This window comes from Dissoconium aciculare (genome assembly GCF_010015565.1).
Source record: "Dissoconium aciculare CBS 342.82 unplaced genomic scaffold K489scaffold_11, whole genome shotgun sequence".
NCBI lineage: Eukaryota > Fungi > Ascomycota > Dothideomycetes > Mycosphaerellales > Dissoconiaceae > Dissoconium > Dissoconium aciculare.
The window spans coordinates 762,221-779,445 of record NW_022984961.1 but is presented as its reverse complement, the minus strand read 5'-3'; the positions used below and the strand labels follow the sequence as shown (position 1 = coordinate 779,445).

At 54.3% G+C, this 17,225-nt stretch overlaps 4 protein-coding genes across 4 annotated transcripts; 3 read left to right on the top strand and 1 right to left on the bottom strand.

Moving 5' to 3' along the window:
- Positions 1-3,685: 3,685 nt before the first annotated feature.
- K489DRAFT_324345 (uncharacterized protein) lies at positions 3,686-6,583 on the top strand (the record flags this gene model as incomplete). Its single annotated transcript, XM_033601749.1, has 4 exons — positions 3,686-3,737; positions 3,858-4,058; positions 4,206-5,422; positions 5,483-6,583. The coding sequence occupies 4 exons, from the start codon at positions 3,686-3,688 to the stop codon at positions 6,581-6,583; spliced, it is 2,571 nt and encodes an 856-aa protein (XP_033457361.1).
- Positions 6,584-8,223: 1,640 nt separating this feature from the next.
- On the bottom strand, positions 8,224-9,698 carry K489DRAFT_412286 (PNK3P-domain-containing protein; the record flags this gene model as incomplete). Its single annotated transcript, XM_033607916.1, has 2 exons — positions 8,224-8,394; positions 8,514-9,698. 2 exons carry the CDS (start codon positions 9,696-9,698, stop codon positions 8,224-8,226), a joined length of 1,356 nt encoding a protein of 451 aa, XP_033457360.1.
- Positions 9,699-11,283: 1,585 nt separating this feature from the next.
- On the top strand, positions 11,284-13,234 carry K489DRAFT_323994 (general substrate transporter; the record flags this gene model as incomplete). The annotated part of the gene is made up of 4 exons (XM_033601730.1): positions 11,284-11,461; positions 11,583-12,018; positions 12,081-12,849; positions 12,977-13,234. The coding sequence occupies 4 exons, from the start codon at positions 11,284-11,286 to the stop codon at positions 13,232-13,234; spliced, it is 1,641 nt and encodes a 546-aa protein (XP_033457359.1).
- Positions 13,235-14,027: 793 nt separating this feature from the next.
- K489DRAFT_383123 (DAO-domain-containing protein) lies at positions 14,028-16,935 on the top strand. The gene is made up of 2 exons (XM_033605521.1): positions 14,028-16,479; positions 16,578-16,935. Exons 1-2 carry the CDS (start codon positions 14,388-14,390, stop codon positions 16,658-16,660), a joined length of 2,175 nt encoding a protein of 724 aa, XP_033457358.1. The 5' UTR covers positions 14,028-14,387; the 3' UTR covers positions 16,661-16,935.
- The last annotated feature ends 290 nt before the right edge of the window (positions 16,936-17,225 follow it).

Sequence of the window (17,225 nt, the reverse complement as noted above, 5' to 3'; positions counted from 1 at the left end):
CGGCGAGGGCATGAATGCCATGAAGGTCAGCTTGTACAATGAAACTCCAACGGTCTGGGTTGATCACCAGTCCAATGTCATCGTTGTCATTACTACGTATAGTGTGTGATAAAGAACGCCCTGAGCATCCGGGTAATGTCATGTCCATGCAAATGCCATTTCGAAGCAGTAGGAACGCCGCCGCTGTGCAGTTGATTCGCCAAACGCGCGCAACTAGCTCTTCGGCAAGTTCCAGTAACGGCCCTGTATATAGAGGCGGCTTCAGGATTGGAGCTCGGAGGGGCACACGATCATCAATTCTCATCCGGTCCACCTCAGGGCTATCGCCGTGCATGTCCGTGCCCGAGTCTCGACTATTTGTCAGGACCACCTCAGCAGTGACTATTGCTTGCACTATATGTTGACGGAGCAAAATATAGAGAGATACTAGGTAGAGAGAGAGCACCGTTGACGAGACCCGAACTCCCCCGGTATCACTGGGCATCCAAGGCGGTGGACGATAAGGGACGCGCCCGTCGCCAAGGACAGGTAAGTCAACCCGGGAAATCGTCCATCTCATCATCACGGCGGTGGTACCATAGGGTCTGGAAATGTGAGACATTGGCGCGGCACCGCCTTGCGAGATTTGCGGGCGGTCCGTGAAATCCTGCTTTGCCCTTGGGGGACTAGATGATTTCGACACAGCGCCGTCCGCGGTGCAAGTTTGGTGTGCACGCAGAGAGAAGTTTGGTGACGATGTGCGTGGACTCATCGAAATACTCCGACGATGATGCTGATCGATAGCCGATGCGGCTTTCCAGTACCGCATGCAAGACCAACTCTTCGGCAATATGTTACCACTACTGTCTTGACAATGGCACTTGGAGATCAGGCTCTGAGCCAATTCCCTATCCTCGGTCGTGTCGCCGGAAGTCTGGCGCAGCAATCGACGTCAGAAACCGCTACTGTGATCCTGTAATATGAATATGGTTGATCCCGGGCCGTTGGATTTTTGGATCAACGCTCAACGGCGGACAAACACACGACACTCAGGTAGACAAGGACGGGCGAGATAACAGTGCCCTTCGAGCGCGACGTTGCCATCGACAACCAAATGAAGTTATTGAGCACACGACCACCGAATGAAGACATTGAGCGCGCGACAACTTTCCCACCGCGGTGAGCTGTTGACCACTAAACTCGCCAAATGACACATGTGAGCCGACCGGAGAGCATGTTGTTACCGTGCAGTGGACACAAGTCAAGGTTTTTTGGGGTCGCGGCATTTGCGCCGTTGACTTTCTCGGCACCCGACCACCGAGATTTTCTCCCTCTCGCTAGTAACGCCTCGTTCGGAGTGCTCCACGCCGTTTGGCGGCGACGTATCCCAGCTTGACAACTCTGTAAACGGGGCTCATATATTTGTAACTTATCGTAACAGCTTCATCTGGCAGACGGGAGGGCTGATTAGCCTGAACCTTGCGGCCACAGAGATATGCGTCTAGTTGTAGTAGCTTCATCACGAGATGTTACGCACAGGACGTGTCCTGGTTCGCAAACTTATGCAGCGCCAATGATGACTGGTGATCTTCATCTGTGCTATAGTACGGGGACATCCACGTCAAAGCAGAGCATACGGGTACCTAGGTACGTTCTAAGTTCCAGGACTTGCAGTAGCCTTGACCATAGCAGTAGCGTAGCCGCCTGCCAATTGCGCACTTCACAGCCCACCCACCTTGTCGCCCAAGACTCGATGAATTCTCGTCAAAAGTTGGTCTCTTTCGACAGACCAGGCCGGAGCAGGCCCACACTAGTTCCCAGTCGGGCTTGCCTTTGCGTCTCATCATTCGACTTTCCATCTAAGTTGCTGTGCCTCCCGTGATGATGCTGAATTTTTATGACGCTCTTGCTCGTACCGTGTGTTTGGCTGCCCTTGCTGGCACCAATCGCGCGAACGTCTTCTATACGACTGATCGATGAACGGAATCCTACCTGCACTACTACCCACTGACACTCGTAAGTGACGAACCAGGCAGAGCAACGGAAACGTAGAGCACGAGCGATACCCTGTAATAACTTGTTCAGGGTGCGAAGCAGCGTCCAATCTCAGGTTGTTGTCGCGGAGCAGCCTTTTTTGCACACGGGCGGGCGAACTCCGGTCTCGAATCCGGGGGACATTGAATTGTGTCGCATGCTCCCTTACTGCTTTCGCTCTGACCGTTCCAAAACGTCTCGCCGGGACATCGGGTCAAACCAATGGAACCGTATCTACCTGGAGAAGGAGAATCATGCCCGTTGTTGGATCGATGGGTTTGCTTGTTGTGGTTGCGACCGTAACAAGGCTCGTGTGATCGATGATTATATACCATGCAATGCACTGTGAAAGCAGGTTTGCGAATCTAATGCAACATCACCCTCTTTCCGTCATCTCGTCTGACATTCGCTCTCTTGTTCTGTCTGCCACTAGGAGGAACTCTCACCACCGTCTGTCATTTTCGCCCGATCGCCAGCGTCCGATTACACCTCTTTGTACAGTACATCTGGTACGCTATCCACTCGCGCGACTCTACTGCGATCACTCCAACACTCATTGCACGGCAAAGCCTCGACCGCCCATTCGGCAATCTTTGAGACCTCTGCTGTACATATATGCATGGTCATCAGTTTTCCCACATCATACGAGGCATAATCGCTCCCGCTCTGGAAGCTCCCGCTCTCTACACCATTACGCAGCATAGGTAGAGATAACCGCACAGCACGCCGATCTGAGATCACACAGGTTCTTGTGTACTGCGACCGCCGCCCGCGAGAAAGACAGGAAGACACATAGCGAAGTTCTGAACTCTCCCTATCTCAACACTATCTGCCGAAGCTGTCTGTGGGCGTATTTGCTGTGTGGGTGGGTGTGTTGATAATTCACACACACACACATCCCGTCGCATCTCGGTCACTGCGAAGCGGCTAAAACATTCGATTAAACTCTAACCCGCGTGCCCTCCATTTCCTCTCCGACGAGGCCCCATCATTATTAGCATCATCACCAATTCACCCGTCTCCACTCCCCACCACTCCGCCGGTTGCCGCGCTTGACCACCCTCCCCCAGGAATTCCACCAAACATTGACGAGACTGGGCAAAGTCATAGGCTGATCTCGTTGCTTCTTCTTGCCGGCACGCACGCATTTCGCACTGGGCGGGAACCTTCATTTTTGATTTCCAAAGTATCGCAAATCCTCATCCTCGGAATCGCTCTTTGCGAAAGCACACGCCGCGCGACCATCAACTCGGGTATTGCCTAGTGGACCAACTCAACTGCGGCAGCGAGAACATCACCGCCCGACTAGCGTCAACTTGGCAGACAAGCCGCGAGGTTGTACCTGCTATTACTCCCGTCGAAGGACAATCCCATCCCAACCGCTCTCTCACTTAACATCTTCCCGACATTGTGGTTTGCGAGCTACAGAGAAAGAGTAGGAATTGCGCCACCCTACCTTCTCGGCCTTGCGGTATCACAACGTCCGCCTACACGCGCGATACGTACATTGGCATCGTCAACTGTCCATCATCGTAGTAGCGGGCCCGCGACCGTTTGACTGCTTTAGCTTCCCGACCACCAAGCGTGCCGTCATTCGCCCATTTCAACATTTTCACATCGTTCTCTGGATCTCTCTCACCACCGTCTCTTCTTCACCCAGATACACGACACGATGAAGTACGGAGAGTCACTTCAACGGACATCTGTCCCTGGCTGGAGTCTACGTGAGTTTCTCTTCTTCGCAGTTCGTCGCGTCACCGCCAATGCAGATCAGGGCTGGAGTGACAGGCGCGACAATGCCGCGAACTACCAAATGCGGACAAAACTAACATGAGCTCTGCTAGACAATGTCGACTACAGAGATATCAAGGTCTTCATCAAGGAACACACAACTCCCGGCGCGGGCAAGAGCATCTCAATACCAGGCCATGTCGATGCGAAGGCCCTTGACCTTGACGACGAACTTTTTGCCATCCTTGACGATCAACACAGCCGCATCGATCTCTTCGTTCGGAGTAAAGCTGGAGAGATTCAACGCAGACTAGGTGAGTGCCATTCGTGACGCGGGATATTTATTTGCTTCTTTTCAAATGCCCTTAGTTATCCCCGTCTTATCTCCGGACTGAAGTCGAAGATGCTGGATATTTGTCTCGCCTCGAATTGGTAACAACCGCTGACAATTCGGCTTCCAGACCACTCGCATCAACAACTCCGAGCGCTCGCTTCTCGTCGCGTTGCAGAAGGCCAGCGAATCAACCTCAGCCGCACCCAGAAATACAGCAAGCTCGAAAACGATGTCGTCAAAGCTGGAGAGGAAATCAAGTCTCTCGCACGCTTCACTGCTGCGCAACGGACGGGATTTCGCAAATTGTTGAAAAAATACAAGAAATGGAGTGGTTCAACTCGGGTTGAAGAGCGCTTCCGGGACGAGATCTTGAGCAACCCCAAGAGCTTCACCAAGCTCGATCTCGGCCCAATGCTCGACGAATACTCAAAACTGCGACCTGCTATCCGCGCCATGTACGATGGCTCTGTTCGATGGTCTGCGTCACCAGCGCCCTCAAGCCCGATTCGAGACGTCTCACCCGCATCCCGCCCGTCCAATACGACGATTTCGAAGTTGCAGGATGCCATTGCCTCTGATTCGAAGATAATGTTTGACACAGCAATTGCTACAGTCCCGCTCGGCGAGGAAGGCACATTCGCCAGCTTCTTCGTCGACCCCGAGAACATTGTTGAGCTGCAAGTCTTTCTCTTGCAACACGCCGAATACTTCGGCCATCGTAGCCGTTCCAATTCCGTTGTAACTCCCATTTCAGCCACACCATCTCGCAATGGTTCCGTCTCTGGCAACACCCGTGCCGACTTTCACATGATCGTAGCTGACAGCATCGACCGCTTCGTCAAGGAGCAGAGCGCGTTGACGGTCGATGACCGAGAACATCGCGTGGGATCCTACCCCCAGCGGACCAAAGCTTGCGTTCGATGGAACGAGGAGGAAGATGCCATGGCGTGCCTTCGTCTGAAGTCGGGCAAGGCCAAGAGTGCTGCGCTCAAGCGTAAGCATGCACGTGCTTTCTTTGATCGCAAGGCCCTTTTCTCCGCCAAGCAGTCCGCCGCGGTAGAAGAGAGCGATGAAGAAGTCAACAATGTCCGTCAGGAGTTCGTCAAGGATAACAACGTCCAGCCACTCTTCCACTTCTCCAGCTGTCGCTCGCGCCTCACCGGAATCAACAGTGGCGCCCCGACCCTGTCCATGGCAACGCTCGACACCAACATTGTCATGGAGAGCGTCGAAGCTGAGGGCGAAGCGAAGAAGAAGATTAATTTCCCCTATGCCTTATTGCTCGTCCGACAAGAAGGTGGACATCCGTCGGCATTGCTCGCAGCTCTGGATAATTGCCATCTGGTATGTTCTCTCGTCTACTTGTCAGGTTTTTAATGCGTCACAATCACTGACCTTCTCCAGATCGAACGTGTCCGCGGCTTCTCACTCGAGCTACATGCAGTCTGGGCTGTGCATCAGCCAAAGAACATGCCTCCACCGTTCTGGCTCCCAATTCTCGATCGTGACATCCGTAAATTACCACCTCCCGCTCTGCCACGACAACACAGCTTCGCCGGTTCGGGTTCGGGCTCAGGCTCCACTGCGGCTTCACGTAGTGGTCCCGAATCTCGTGGATCATTCGCTGCGATCACAGATTCTACCACAGCTGTTGACACTGCGGTGGATTCTCTCATCATCGATACGTCCATCCCAATTCGAAGCTCTCGCAAGAAGCGACGCGGAGGCCATCTATCGGTCGCTCATGAAGAGCAACATCAACAGCAGCCAGCGCCTCAACGATACTGGAACGAATTTGACGACCCGGAAGATGGTAATCCTGATGATGCAAATGCCTATGTGATCTACATCGACCCCAACGCGCCATCTCGTATGGAGAGGCTTTTTGACAGCTGCTTTGATCGCGTCGCCTCCTTCTTTGGCATGAAGGCCGAGCGAGCGGATGCCGGTCCCGCCAGCCCAGGTAATGGCGACGAAGACCCGACCTCCTCCGATGACGACGAAGACGAAGAATCCGGCCTCCTTCACCCATCCCCCAGACGCCCGGAACGTAAGAACAACAGCAGCACATGGGGTACCTTTTCCTCATCTGCCACTGCCACTTCGAGCAATTCCACATCCACCCGCCACACTGGCGCTACCACCACGACAACCATCACCGGATCCAGTCCGGCACTGCTCGCCCTCCGCTCCCAACGCGCCGCCTACTATGCCAACCTCGTGCCCCGCTTTGCTGCCGCTTGCCTCGCCGCCGCTTACGGGATGCTCCTGATGGCCTACGTGCTCGCCTTCACCGGCCGCCACAAGTACGCACATGCCGTCGACGCGGCCGTCATCACCGCCGGAATCTCCAGCGTGGCGTTTGCAGTCGTCGGCTTCTCCAGCGTATTACGCGAGGGCGCTACCGCCATAAGTCTTCCTGCCTGGGCGCTCTGTGTCGTGGCTTTGGTCGGCGATGCGCTCGGTGCCGGAGGTCTTGTGGCGTGGATGGCTAGAGCCGGGTGACATTTGATATGATGTTCCACTCGCTTTTGGCGTTTCGCTGTCTATGCATGTGCGCTTTTCGGAGTTGATGAGTCGTTTTCGTCGACGATCATTAATTTACGTGCCATGGGTGTTGGCTCTTGTCACGAAGGCGAATTGCGAGGAAGAAATATGATGATGCGGACGGCATGACGTTGACGGCATCGAAACGAAATTGTGCCTACATGGCACTCATTTGCAGGCGTTTGGGTTTGGAATTGTTTTTGAATGACTGTTATTGCTCGTGTTTCCCAATCATTGGCGGCTCGCTTGTTCCAATACTCACTTCTGTTGAGAATTGATGGACGGCTGGTTGTCATTGATTTTTGGTGCTCTTTTTTCTGCTTTTCTTCTTGCTTCCATTCGCGATCTTCTTCTGCGTTCACCAATTTGCCCACTCCCCTTCCATTCCACTTTCTGGACTCTCCTTCACCAACTTTGACTTTTGATTCTGCATTTTTGCTCGCTTTGGCTTTTCTCTCCTTCGGAGGGAGCCCCACACTCACTCACTTTTCGATTCTCGACTTTCCTTGAGACACACACACACACAAGACAGTTGTCTACCCACCACTTGATCACACTTCATCCAACAACTTTTTCTTCGCATACAGATACTCTTTACTGCTTCGACGAATGAACGACAAAACAAACCGTCGAATATGCGCGGGGTGGAAGCAGTGGCCAAGGACCTTCCACTCGCTCAAGTCCCTGAGACGAGGCCCGCTGAACTCCCAGCTACATGTTCGACGACGTCGATTCTCATCTGCGGCAAACCCATGCTCTAATCATTTACCCAATGGAGGCTGAGAGAGAGAGAGAGAGAGAGCATGGGTCATTTCTGGTTTTTGAAATCCTATTTTCCTGTTCCTTTCACCACACTCATTTGCCCTGAGATCACCTATCCAGGCGCCCACCTTTTCCCCACCCACAACCTTACCATCAAACATGATCATCCCCGATTTTTTCCGGCTCGATCTTTCTTCTAATTCGCGACACTCATTCCTGCGCAGCCCCTGACGACGAGGAAAACCTAAAAAGGGAAACCCGATCAGGAGGCCACCAAACCCACTTTGCATTCCCTTTTTTTTTTTATCTTTCTCCAATTTTGTTCTCTTTTGCTTTTGCTTTATTTTTTCTGCTTTTGCTCGCTGATCTGACGAATGCTTGTTTACCGATCGGAATCTTCATTGCCCCTTTTTAATTCCTTGCGAGGGTGGAAGCGCGGCGCTGGAGGCAGTCGATGTATGGCGAGGAGGATGAGGTTCTTGTTTTTGTTTTTCGCTGACGCTACTGGAGTGCTGGTGGTGGCGAATTTGTTCCTGTCGGGCTCTCGGAATGATGTCTTATCTATTTATTTATTCATTTCACATACAACATACATGATGGACATGGACAAATCATACTTCGTCGTTGTTGTTGCTTCTTGCAAGAGAAATGATGGTCGTCTGGGTCCGTAGGTCTTTTTGGATTTGGATCGGATCAAGAAATCGTCTGTTTTCTACAGCAGCAAATCATCTCCTCTCCGATACCTCGATCATATACTACAACAGACCGATCTGGCAAGTTCCCTCTTTCTTTCTCTCTCATCGCCCTCTTCCTCCCGGATAGAGGGATGGTCGGCCTCATGAAATCCAATACCGCGACCATATTCCCCTCTGCGTCGCATCCCCCGTGAAGACGAAATCCACCGGGATGATCTCCTCGAGGCCTTCGCTCAGCTGCGGCGGTTGGTAGCGCGCGGCGAAGGAGGTGAAGGCGATTTTGGGCAGGAGGGTGCGGTCTTCGGGGTTGAGCTGGAGAGGGAGTTTGTTAATGGTGGTGATCATGCGGGGGGTTTTGTGATGGGTTGATCTGTGGGAGAAGCAGAGAGGGAGAAAGTGTAATGGGGAGAGAGGGGGGAAGGAAGACTTACGATCTTGTCGCTCGCCAGCGCTCGTACGGTATCGTTGTGCTCGCATAATTTCGGCGGCGCGGTGAAGAGGACGAGGCGGACGGGGATCTTGTGCGTCCGCGCGAGGTCGATCCACACGGCGCGCGTGGCGACGTCGGCGTTGGTGTTGTCCACCACGACGGAGCGGCGCTGGGCGGGATCCGGATGTCCGAGGGCGTCGCGGCAGGCGCGGATGCAGCGGTCCCGGGTCTTCAGGAGGTCCTGATTCACTCGTGTGTAGCCCAGCGGTGCGAGGTGGGTTTGGTAGAAGGTGGACTTGCCGGAGCCGGGACTGCCGCAGAAGAGGATGATCTCTAGGGGGTGGGCGGCTGTAATGGATGGGGTGAATGCTGTAGAGGTGAGGTGGTCGGTGGGTTGGAAGGTTCGGGTGTATGGGAGGGGAGCTTCGCCGAGGAAGAACTCTTCGGGGGTGTGGAAGGTGATGCCGATGTTGGCGGCCAGGTCGCGATCGGAAGAGGAGAAATCTTTGGCGATGCCGGCGGCCTTGTTACCTTCTCTCCCGGCAGCGTCGCCTACGAAGATCGAACCTGCGTGGTCGAGGTCGAGAGCGTTGTCGTCGCTGATTCCATAATCTCTCAGGGCTCGCTCCCACATCCCTGTGCGTGGCTTACGAAACATGTCCTTCTGCGTTGCTGCATAGACAGATATTGGAAAGTCTAATACGTTCGCAACGGCAAGAACGCGTCCTTTGAAGTTCTCGAGCGACTTTGTGTCTGACTTGATGGTTTTGGATTTGGCATCAGGCGCTTTGAGACTAATACCGCCTTGGTTGCTCAAGACCATCACAGCGTAGCCATCTTCGTGCAATTGTTTGAGTCGACCCGGGACTGACGCGTGCCACCACGTCCAGTCATCCGCTCCTCGTGCGAATTTGTTGCCAGACTTGGTCTTGATCAGGGTGGAGTCGAAGTCAAAGGCGGCAATCTTGAAAGGTCTTGTTCGATCGATGGTGTTGGCGTTTCCGAAATGAGCCACGAGCAGCGAGTCGTTGACGGTGGTGAATATTGACTTCTCGGGCTCCTTTTGTGACGCTGGCTTGAAGAAGTTGGCGACGACTTTGCTGGTGGTTGCGGTGGTGACCTTGCGCTTGGTCGGAGGTGGAGAAATGTCCCGATCGGTAGTGGAGCTTCGTTTGAGAGTCGCCATGGATGTGAGATGTCGCTGAACGGACGAGTTGATTATTAGAGGAGGTCGTGCCTGGAACATGGGAATGTTTCAAGGGTGTGCGAGTGTCGCTCATTCCCCGTTCAGGCGATGTTGTTGTTGTCGTTGTTTATGGACCACGAGCGAATGCTTGCCTTGCACCCAATTAATTACCTAGGTAATATTTCATATGTCAAGGCAAAGGCTGGATGTACAGTAGTAGCCAAAGGTAGGAGGATTGGGAGGAAAGCGATGCTGCCAGTGACTTCGACACCCGCCAAATCTAGGAAACAAATTGGAGGGCGATTCGTTGATGTCTTCTATCATATTCGGTATTCAGTACTGTTCTTGTTCGCGACTCTACTCCCATCAGACGTCGACCTGTTTCCATTGAGCATCGTCCAACGGTCAGTCATATCTTACAGTACCTGAGGCCCCTGTCTTCGAGGCGAGAGTGAGCGACGGGGGCCCTCCAGGTGAATGTTTAGGGTCAAACCCTTGTCATTATGTAATTTATTATGTAAGCAACCATGTAATCATGCAGTCCATCTTTCCGAGCAGCACATGCTCCTCCAGCTGGAAGATAGGTGTATACCTACCTACCTACCTACCTACCTACCTACCTACTGTAGTATGTACGGAGATAGATGTGAGCGAGAGCCATACAATCCAATCCACTTGAAACTCGTTGTTTCTAGACGATGGGATGGTGAGATTGACCCCACCGCGCCCATCGATTGAATTTGAATACCGAACGGTGATGATTGCATATGAATGGTATGATAATCACCTGGTATGAACATGCGAGAGGGATTCGTTGTAAACATGAGAGGTGGTATTATCTATTCTGCGGTGTATCCCCCGAAGCGAATTGATGGGAATTGATGAGACCAAATCCAATCCCGGGCGCCAAAAGGCGAAGGTGGAGGAGGATTCGACCGCTTCACCACCAATGACGTAAATATGAAGCCTGCCTGCCTGTCCTGTCCGAAGTTCCCGCCGACGAGACGGTATACTGTTGGCAATATATCAATACATTACTTGACAATTGCTTCACCGGCGCTCGGCACTGGACGCCCCGTTGGCGATGATGGATCTACCGTCTGTATGCCCGTCTTGTCATCATGTGCCCAATTATTACGGACGACTGTCATAGTACATCTGATTCGGCGGTCCACACGGCGCAAACGCTTGAAAGAATCCTAGCGCGAAGGAATGGCAGTCGCGTGTCGTCAAGTTGCAGTATGACGAAATGTCCTCGGTCACCAATGCTACCTGACCACACTACACTACACTACATACTCTTACGCGCATCGTCGGCCTGCATCTCTTTCTATTTATTCCAAACTTATTTTAATATAAACTCGTAGGGCTGTACCTGCTCAAACATCATATACACTTGAGGCATGTGAGGGACAAGACACTTCATCACTATACTTTCCACCAAATCTACACCAAATCCCACGACTGCCGTGTTACTCGGCCTCTTCTCTTGCTCGATCAAGCTTTGGTTCCATTCGGCTTCACAGCCTGACTCCCGCTTCGAGACTCCCCACATTTCACCTACGAGATGGCACGTCTCGGAGGAATGCTGCGCGGCAGAAAGGACGTCAACGACCCAAACCTTGCCAAGAACGAGGCCGATTCACCAAGCTCTAAGCATGTGGAGAGAACAGTCAACGACAAGGGAGATGCTCGCATTCGACTGGCCAGACCTTACATCCTCGCCATGACTGTGATTGTTTCGATCGGTGGTTTCATCTTTGGTAAGTGGACAGAATCATCCCATCTCGGTCGCAGGAACGGAACGGAACATATATGTCTTGTCCAGAGGACATTGGACAGACCGGTATGGCTCAAAGACACCTTGCTTACACGACCAATCAGGATTTGACACCGGAATGATCTCCGGAATGCTCGAGATGGAAGACTTCCTAAAACGCTTCCATGATCTTGGTGTCCAGCCAGACAAGAACCTCGCCGATCCTTACGCGTTCAGCAACGTCCGTGCCGGCACCATCGTTGCGCTCCTATCCATCGGTACGCTTCTTGGCGCCTTGCTTTCTGCGCCTGTCGCAGATACCTTTGGTCGAAAGATTTGCATCATCTTCTGGAATATCGTTTTTATTGTGGGCATGATCGTCCAGATCGCCACTGAGACAGCATGGTACCAGATTGCCATCGGCAGGTTGGTGGCTGGACTCGGCGTAGGCGGTTTATCCGTCCTCACTCCGATGTACATGAGCGAAACTGCCCCACGACAGATCCGAGGATCGATGGTGGCTTCATATCAGCTTGCGATCACATTCGGAATCCTCATCAGGTTAGCCTTCAAACAAATAGATTCTGAAGCAAGTCATGGATCCCTGCTAATTGAGATACCAGCTACATAATTAACTTTGGCACCGAGGCCATCTTATCTCCTGCGTCGTGGCGGATCCCAATCGGCGTTGGTCTCATCTGGCCGGTGTTGATGATCCTCGGCATCTTCTTCTTCCCGGAATCCCCCCGCTGGGACTTCCGACACGGCAACACCGAGCGAGCCACGGCGACCGTCGCGCGCTCCTACGGCGTCACGCAGGACCACTGGGAGGTGAAACGCGAACTCCGCGAGATCCGACTGAAATTCGAAGCCGAGACCGCCGGCGACAAGAAATGGCACGAGATCTTCACCGGGCCACGCATGGCCTACCGGACCCTCCTCGGCATCGTCCTCCAGGCCCTGCAACAGCTCACCGGCGCGAATTTCTTCTTCTACTACGGAACCACCATCTTCCAATCCACCGGCCTCAACAACAGCTATGTCACCTCGATCATCCTCGGCGCCGTCAATTTCGGCATGACCTTCCCTGGCCTGTATGTCGTTGAGAAGGCGGGCAGGCGGAAGGCGCTGATTGCCGGTGCCCTCTGGATGTTCATGTGCTTCATGGTGTTCAGCTCCGTGGGACATTTCGTCCTGGATCGGAATGATCCTACCGCGACGCCGACGGCGGGGACGACGATGGTCGTTTTTGCTTGTTTGTTTATTGCGGGATATGCCATGACGTGGGGCCCAGTCATCTGGGTCGTTGTCGGCGAGCTTTTCCCGACCCGCTACCGAACCATGTGCATGGGCATCTCCAGCGCATCGAACTGGATCTGGAACTTCCTAATTGTAAGTACTCTCCCTACCGTCCCTGAATCCTCCCCTACCACTGTCCTCCAGCGAAGCACACACACGCACGTAGCATCTCCAAATCCACCCATCCGCCCGCTGACCAATTCTTTTCCTTCACTCACAGTCCTTCTTCACCCCATTCATCACCTCGGCGATCGACTTCCGCTACGGCTACATCTTCGCCGCCTGCTCCTTCGTCGCCGCGCCCATCGTCTTCTTCTTCCTCGAGGAGCACCAGGGCCGCACCCTCGAGGAGATCGATACCATGTACGTCACGCACGTCCCGCCGAGGAAGAGCTCGAGATGGGAGCCGCCGAGGGAAGAAGACCTGGTCACCGCGGAGAAGGTCGTGGACGGGAGGGTTGAGGGAGTGAACGTCTAGGTTGTCTTTCAATGAGGATTAGAATACGATCTCGGGGATCTTAATTGAGGAATCATGAAGTCGTGTGAACGTGTTCATTGCTCATGTGAGATCGACGATAGGTCGACGTTTTGGCCATGTGTCATGATGTAGACAGACTTCATTATTCCTGAATTCGATGTCCACGTGGAATGAGGTCTGATGGTCCCCTCGGCTGGGCATCGCAGCAGTGAAAGCCGGGATGGGATGGATACGCTTTCGAACAAAATTAAAAAAGGATAATTCGCTCTACTCGCTACAACACCCCGCCTGCCGCCAAAGACATTCTTATCGCCATCGATTCGCATTGGACAACTCACTGCTCGGCTCTCATCGGCACCAAACAAATGTCCGTGGACGTAGAGTATATATTGCATAGAGCGAAATGCCCCATCCGGAGAAACACGTTCCTGCGTCTCTGGTCAATGGGCGTTCCTGATGGACATACATATTGTTGAACCGTTTCGATGGCATGTGACAGCGCACTAGTCGAGGAGCTACGGTCAACGCGTGGGCCGCCCCAACCCAACCTCGCCGGAACCTCATCAATTGGGCGAGGCGAATGGCCCCCGATCGCGCGCGCGCGTTCATGTGAAGGACGATCTCTATACCGCCGCTCTGCCGCCGCCGCCGCCGCCCGGGAAATTGTCGGACTCGTCGATTGCCCTAGAGAGGAAAGGGTGCTGGACACAGAGAGAGAGAGAGAGTTTGCCATCACAGTTGGGATTCTTTTCCTCCCTCTGAGCGACTTCGGAGAGACATTGGAGGGCATAGAATCAACAGCTACCTACTCATATATGTACATAGTCAATCCATGGTTTATTACCACCCATCCTGAAGTGCAAGCTGGCATCAGAGAGAGAACCAGTGGACGGGTCGGAGGAATTCATTGCAGGAGTTATTAACATCTCACGCCTCCCCCGAAGCTCGCTCGCATTCATTACGTCAACGCCGGACTTTCCATTCCTAGAACAGCTGCAAGCTGGTCATTTTTATTTTTCTCACCTCCCAACCCTTTGACGGCCTCCGTTGAACCCGTGACGAGCACACTCGTCTTCTCGGTGCTGCCATCTTCCATCGAAGAGCAGAGCATCTCTGCCGCCTCGCCACCAAATCCCGACCCTTCGACAAGACAATGGCGACCCGTCGCTCCGGCCGCCTCCTCCGGGGACTGGGCTACGTGACCGGCGCAGGAGCCATCGGCGCAGGAACTCTCTACTTCATCTACCGACCGAAGAACATCCCAGGCCTCGAAGGCGCCCAGGCACCGCCGCCGACCTACGGCGAAGGAGGCAAATTCAACCCGCCGAGATTCCCCCGGGTCAAGAGCAGAGCGGAGCAGATCGCGGATCTCAAAGCCAGCGATGCCCAACAACAACAACAACAACAACAACAACAACAACAATCCCAGCCGAGCAAGGTCCTCGATGCCCTCGCGCAAGAGGGGGAGGGTGTCTACGATCTCCTCATCATCGGCGGCGGAGCGACGGGGACCGGGATCGCGCTCGATGCGGCGTCGAGAGGGTTGAAGGTCGCGTTGGTGGAGCGGGATGATTTCGCGGCGGGCACGAGCAGCAAGAGCACCAAGCTCGTCCACGGCGGCGTGCGATATCTCGAAAAGGCCGTGTGGGAATTGGATTACAGCCAGTATGCGCTCGTCGTCGAGGCGCTGCGCGAGCGGAGATACTTCCTGGACACGGCGCCGCACCTCTCCTCGTGGCTCCCGATTATGATCCCCGTCAACAAGTGGTGGCAGGCGCCGTACTTTTGGGCCGGGACCAAGTTTTACGATTTATTGGCCGGCTCGGAGAACATCGAGACGTCGTATTTCTTGACCCGCAGTAAGGCCCTGGAGGCCTTCCCCATGCTCAAGAGGGACAACCTGTGGGGTGCGCTGGTCTACTACGATGGCGCCCACAACGACTCTCGCATGAACGTCTCCCTCGCGATGACGGCGGCGCTCTACGGCGCTACCCTCGTCAACCACATGGAGGTCACTGCGCTCGAAAAGGATGCCAATGGACGGGTGTGCGGCGCAAAGGTCAAAGATCTGGTCCCTGGCCGCGATGGCGAATCAACAAGTGAATTCTCCATCAAGGCCAAGGGTGTCATCAACGCTACCGGCCCCTTCACCGATGCTATCCGGAAAATGGACGACGCCAGCGTGCAGGAGATTGTGGCGCCGAGCTCCGGTGTTCACGTCATTCTTCCCGGTTACTACTCTCCCGCCGACATGGGCTTGATCGACCCGCACACTTCCGACGGTCGTGTCATTTTCTTCCTCCCCTGGCATGGAAACACCATCGCCGGCACGACCGATGCGCCCTGCCCCATCGATGCCAACCCCATCGCCGGCGAGAAGGAGATCCAATGGATTCTGAAGGAGGTTCAAAACTACCTGGCACCTGACATCAACGTCCGCCGAGGAGATGTGCTCGCCGCGTGGTCCGGCATCCGTCCGCTCGTCCGCGATCCGAAGAAAGCCAAATCGGAAGGTCTCGTCCGCAACCACCTCGTCACCACCTCCGACTCAGGCCTCGTCACCATCTCCGGCGGCAAATGGACGACCTACCGCCAAATGGCCGAAGAGGCCGTCGACGAATCCATCAAGGAATTCCAGCTCAGACCCACCGCGACCCCGACCCCACCCCTCGTCTCCGGCGTGGAAGGCTTCCACGAAGCCATCACCCTCGACGGCTCCTGCCAGACCCAACACGTCCGCCTGCTCGGCGCCCACGGCTTCTCCAAGACGCTCTTCATCAACCTCGTCCAGCACTACGGCATCGAGACCGAAGTCGCCAAGCACCTGACCACCGCCTACGGCGACCGCGCCTGGACCGTCGCCGCTCTCTGCAGCCCGACCGACACCCGCTACCCGGTCCGCGGCAAGCGCATCTCGGAGCTCTACCCGTTCGTCGACGGCGAAGTCCGCTACGCCGTGCGCCACGAGTACGCGCAAACGGCGGTCGACGTCATCGCGCGCCGCACCCGCCTCGCCTTCCTCAACGCCCAGGCCGCCCTCGAGGCCCTGCCGCAGGTCATCGATCTCATGGCGGAGGAGCTCGCGTGGAACTCCACCCGCAAGGACACGGAGTGGACGGACAGCGTCAAGTTCCTGGCCTCCATGGGTCTGCCCGCGAACAAGCAGAAGCTGTCCCGCGAGGACGTGGAGAAGGGACGGGTGGGCAAGTACGAGGATGAGGAGTACGGGCTTTTCGCGAGACATGGTAAGTTGGTCATCCGAGGATCGATTCGATTTTTTGGCACGATTATTCTCTTACTCTGGTGTTCGATTGCTAACGTCTTTTTTTCTCCTCTCGCGCAGATAAACCCGACGAACTCCTCGCGACTGATCTCAAGGCCGGCGACAACCCGGGCATCACGCCCGAGTCACCGGCGAACAAATGATGCGGAAACGTGGACGAGGCATTCTCCCACAAGTCTTTTTTCTCCCTCTCGTTTCTTTCCGTTTCACAGTCATGTTGTATTGTGACAAGGCGTTCATGTTTTGGTATTTGTAGGGATGGCGTGGCTCATGTGCCTGATATTTTCCTCCTGAAGTGATATTTATGGCCAGTATAGACGAATCTTCCGGCGGGCACGCGATCAATTGTAATTCCCTCTCAGAATTCAAATTGTGAAGCTCAACACATGGGTTTTTGGGCACAATGTGACAATGTGATGATGCGATTCATGTGATGCTCGAATTTTACATATTTAAACTCCGACCACGGCCTGAGACGTTCTGAAACGGGGCAAATCGTGATGATACTTGGACTGGAATTGATGGCAAATCCAGCTGGAAGGCCATGGAATCATCATCATGCTTAAGAAATACCGGCGGCCGTGCACGCGCTCACGCTCAACGCAGCGGCGAAACCCCACATTACATACAGCACCCATCGCCGCCAGATTGGCTGGTGTCATCGATGCGAACAGGCCCGATCACCATCCTGCTGCGTTCACTGACGAT

Excerpts from the sequence above, each read along its gene's own strand:
- K489DRAFT_383123 (XM_033605521.1), top strand. The coding sequence starts at position 14,388 with ATGGCGACCCGTCGCTCCGGCCGCCTCCTCCGGGGACTGGGCTACGTG. Across the intron at positions 16,480-16,577 it reads CGGGCTTTTCGCGAGACATG|ATAAACCCGACGAACTCCTC; the intron begins GTAAGTTGGTCA and ends CCTCTCGCGCAG.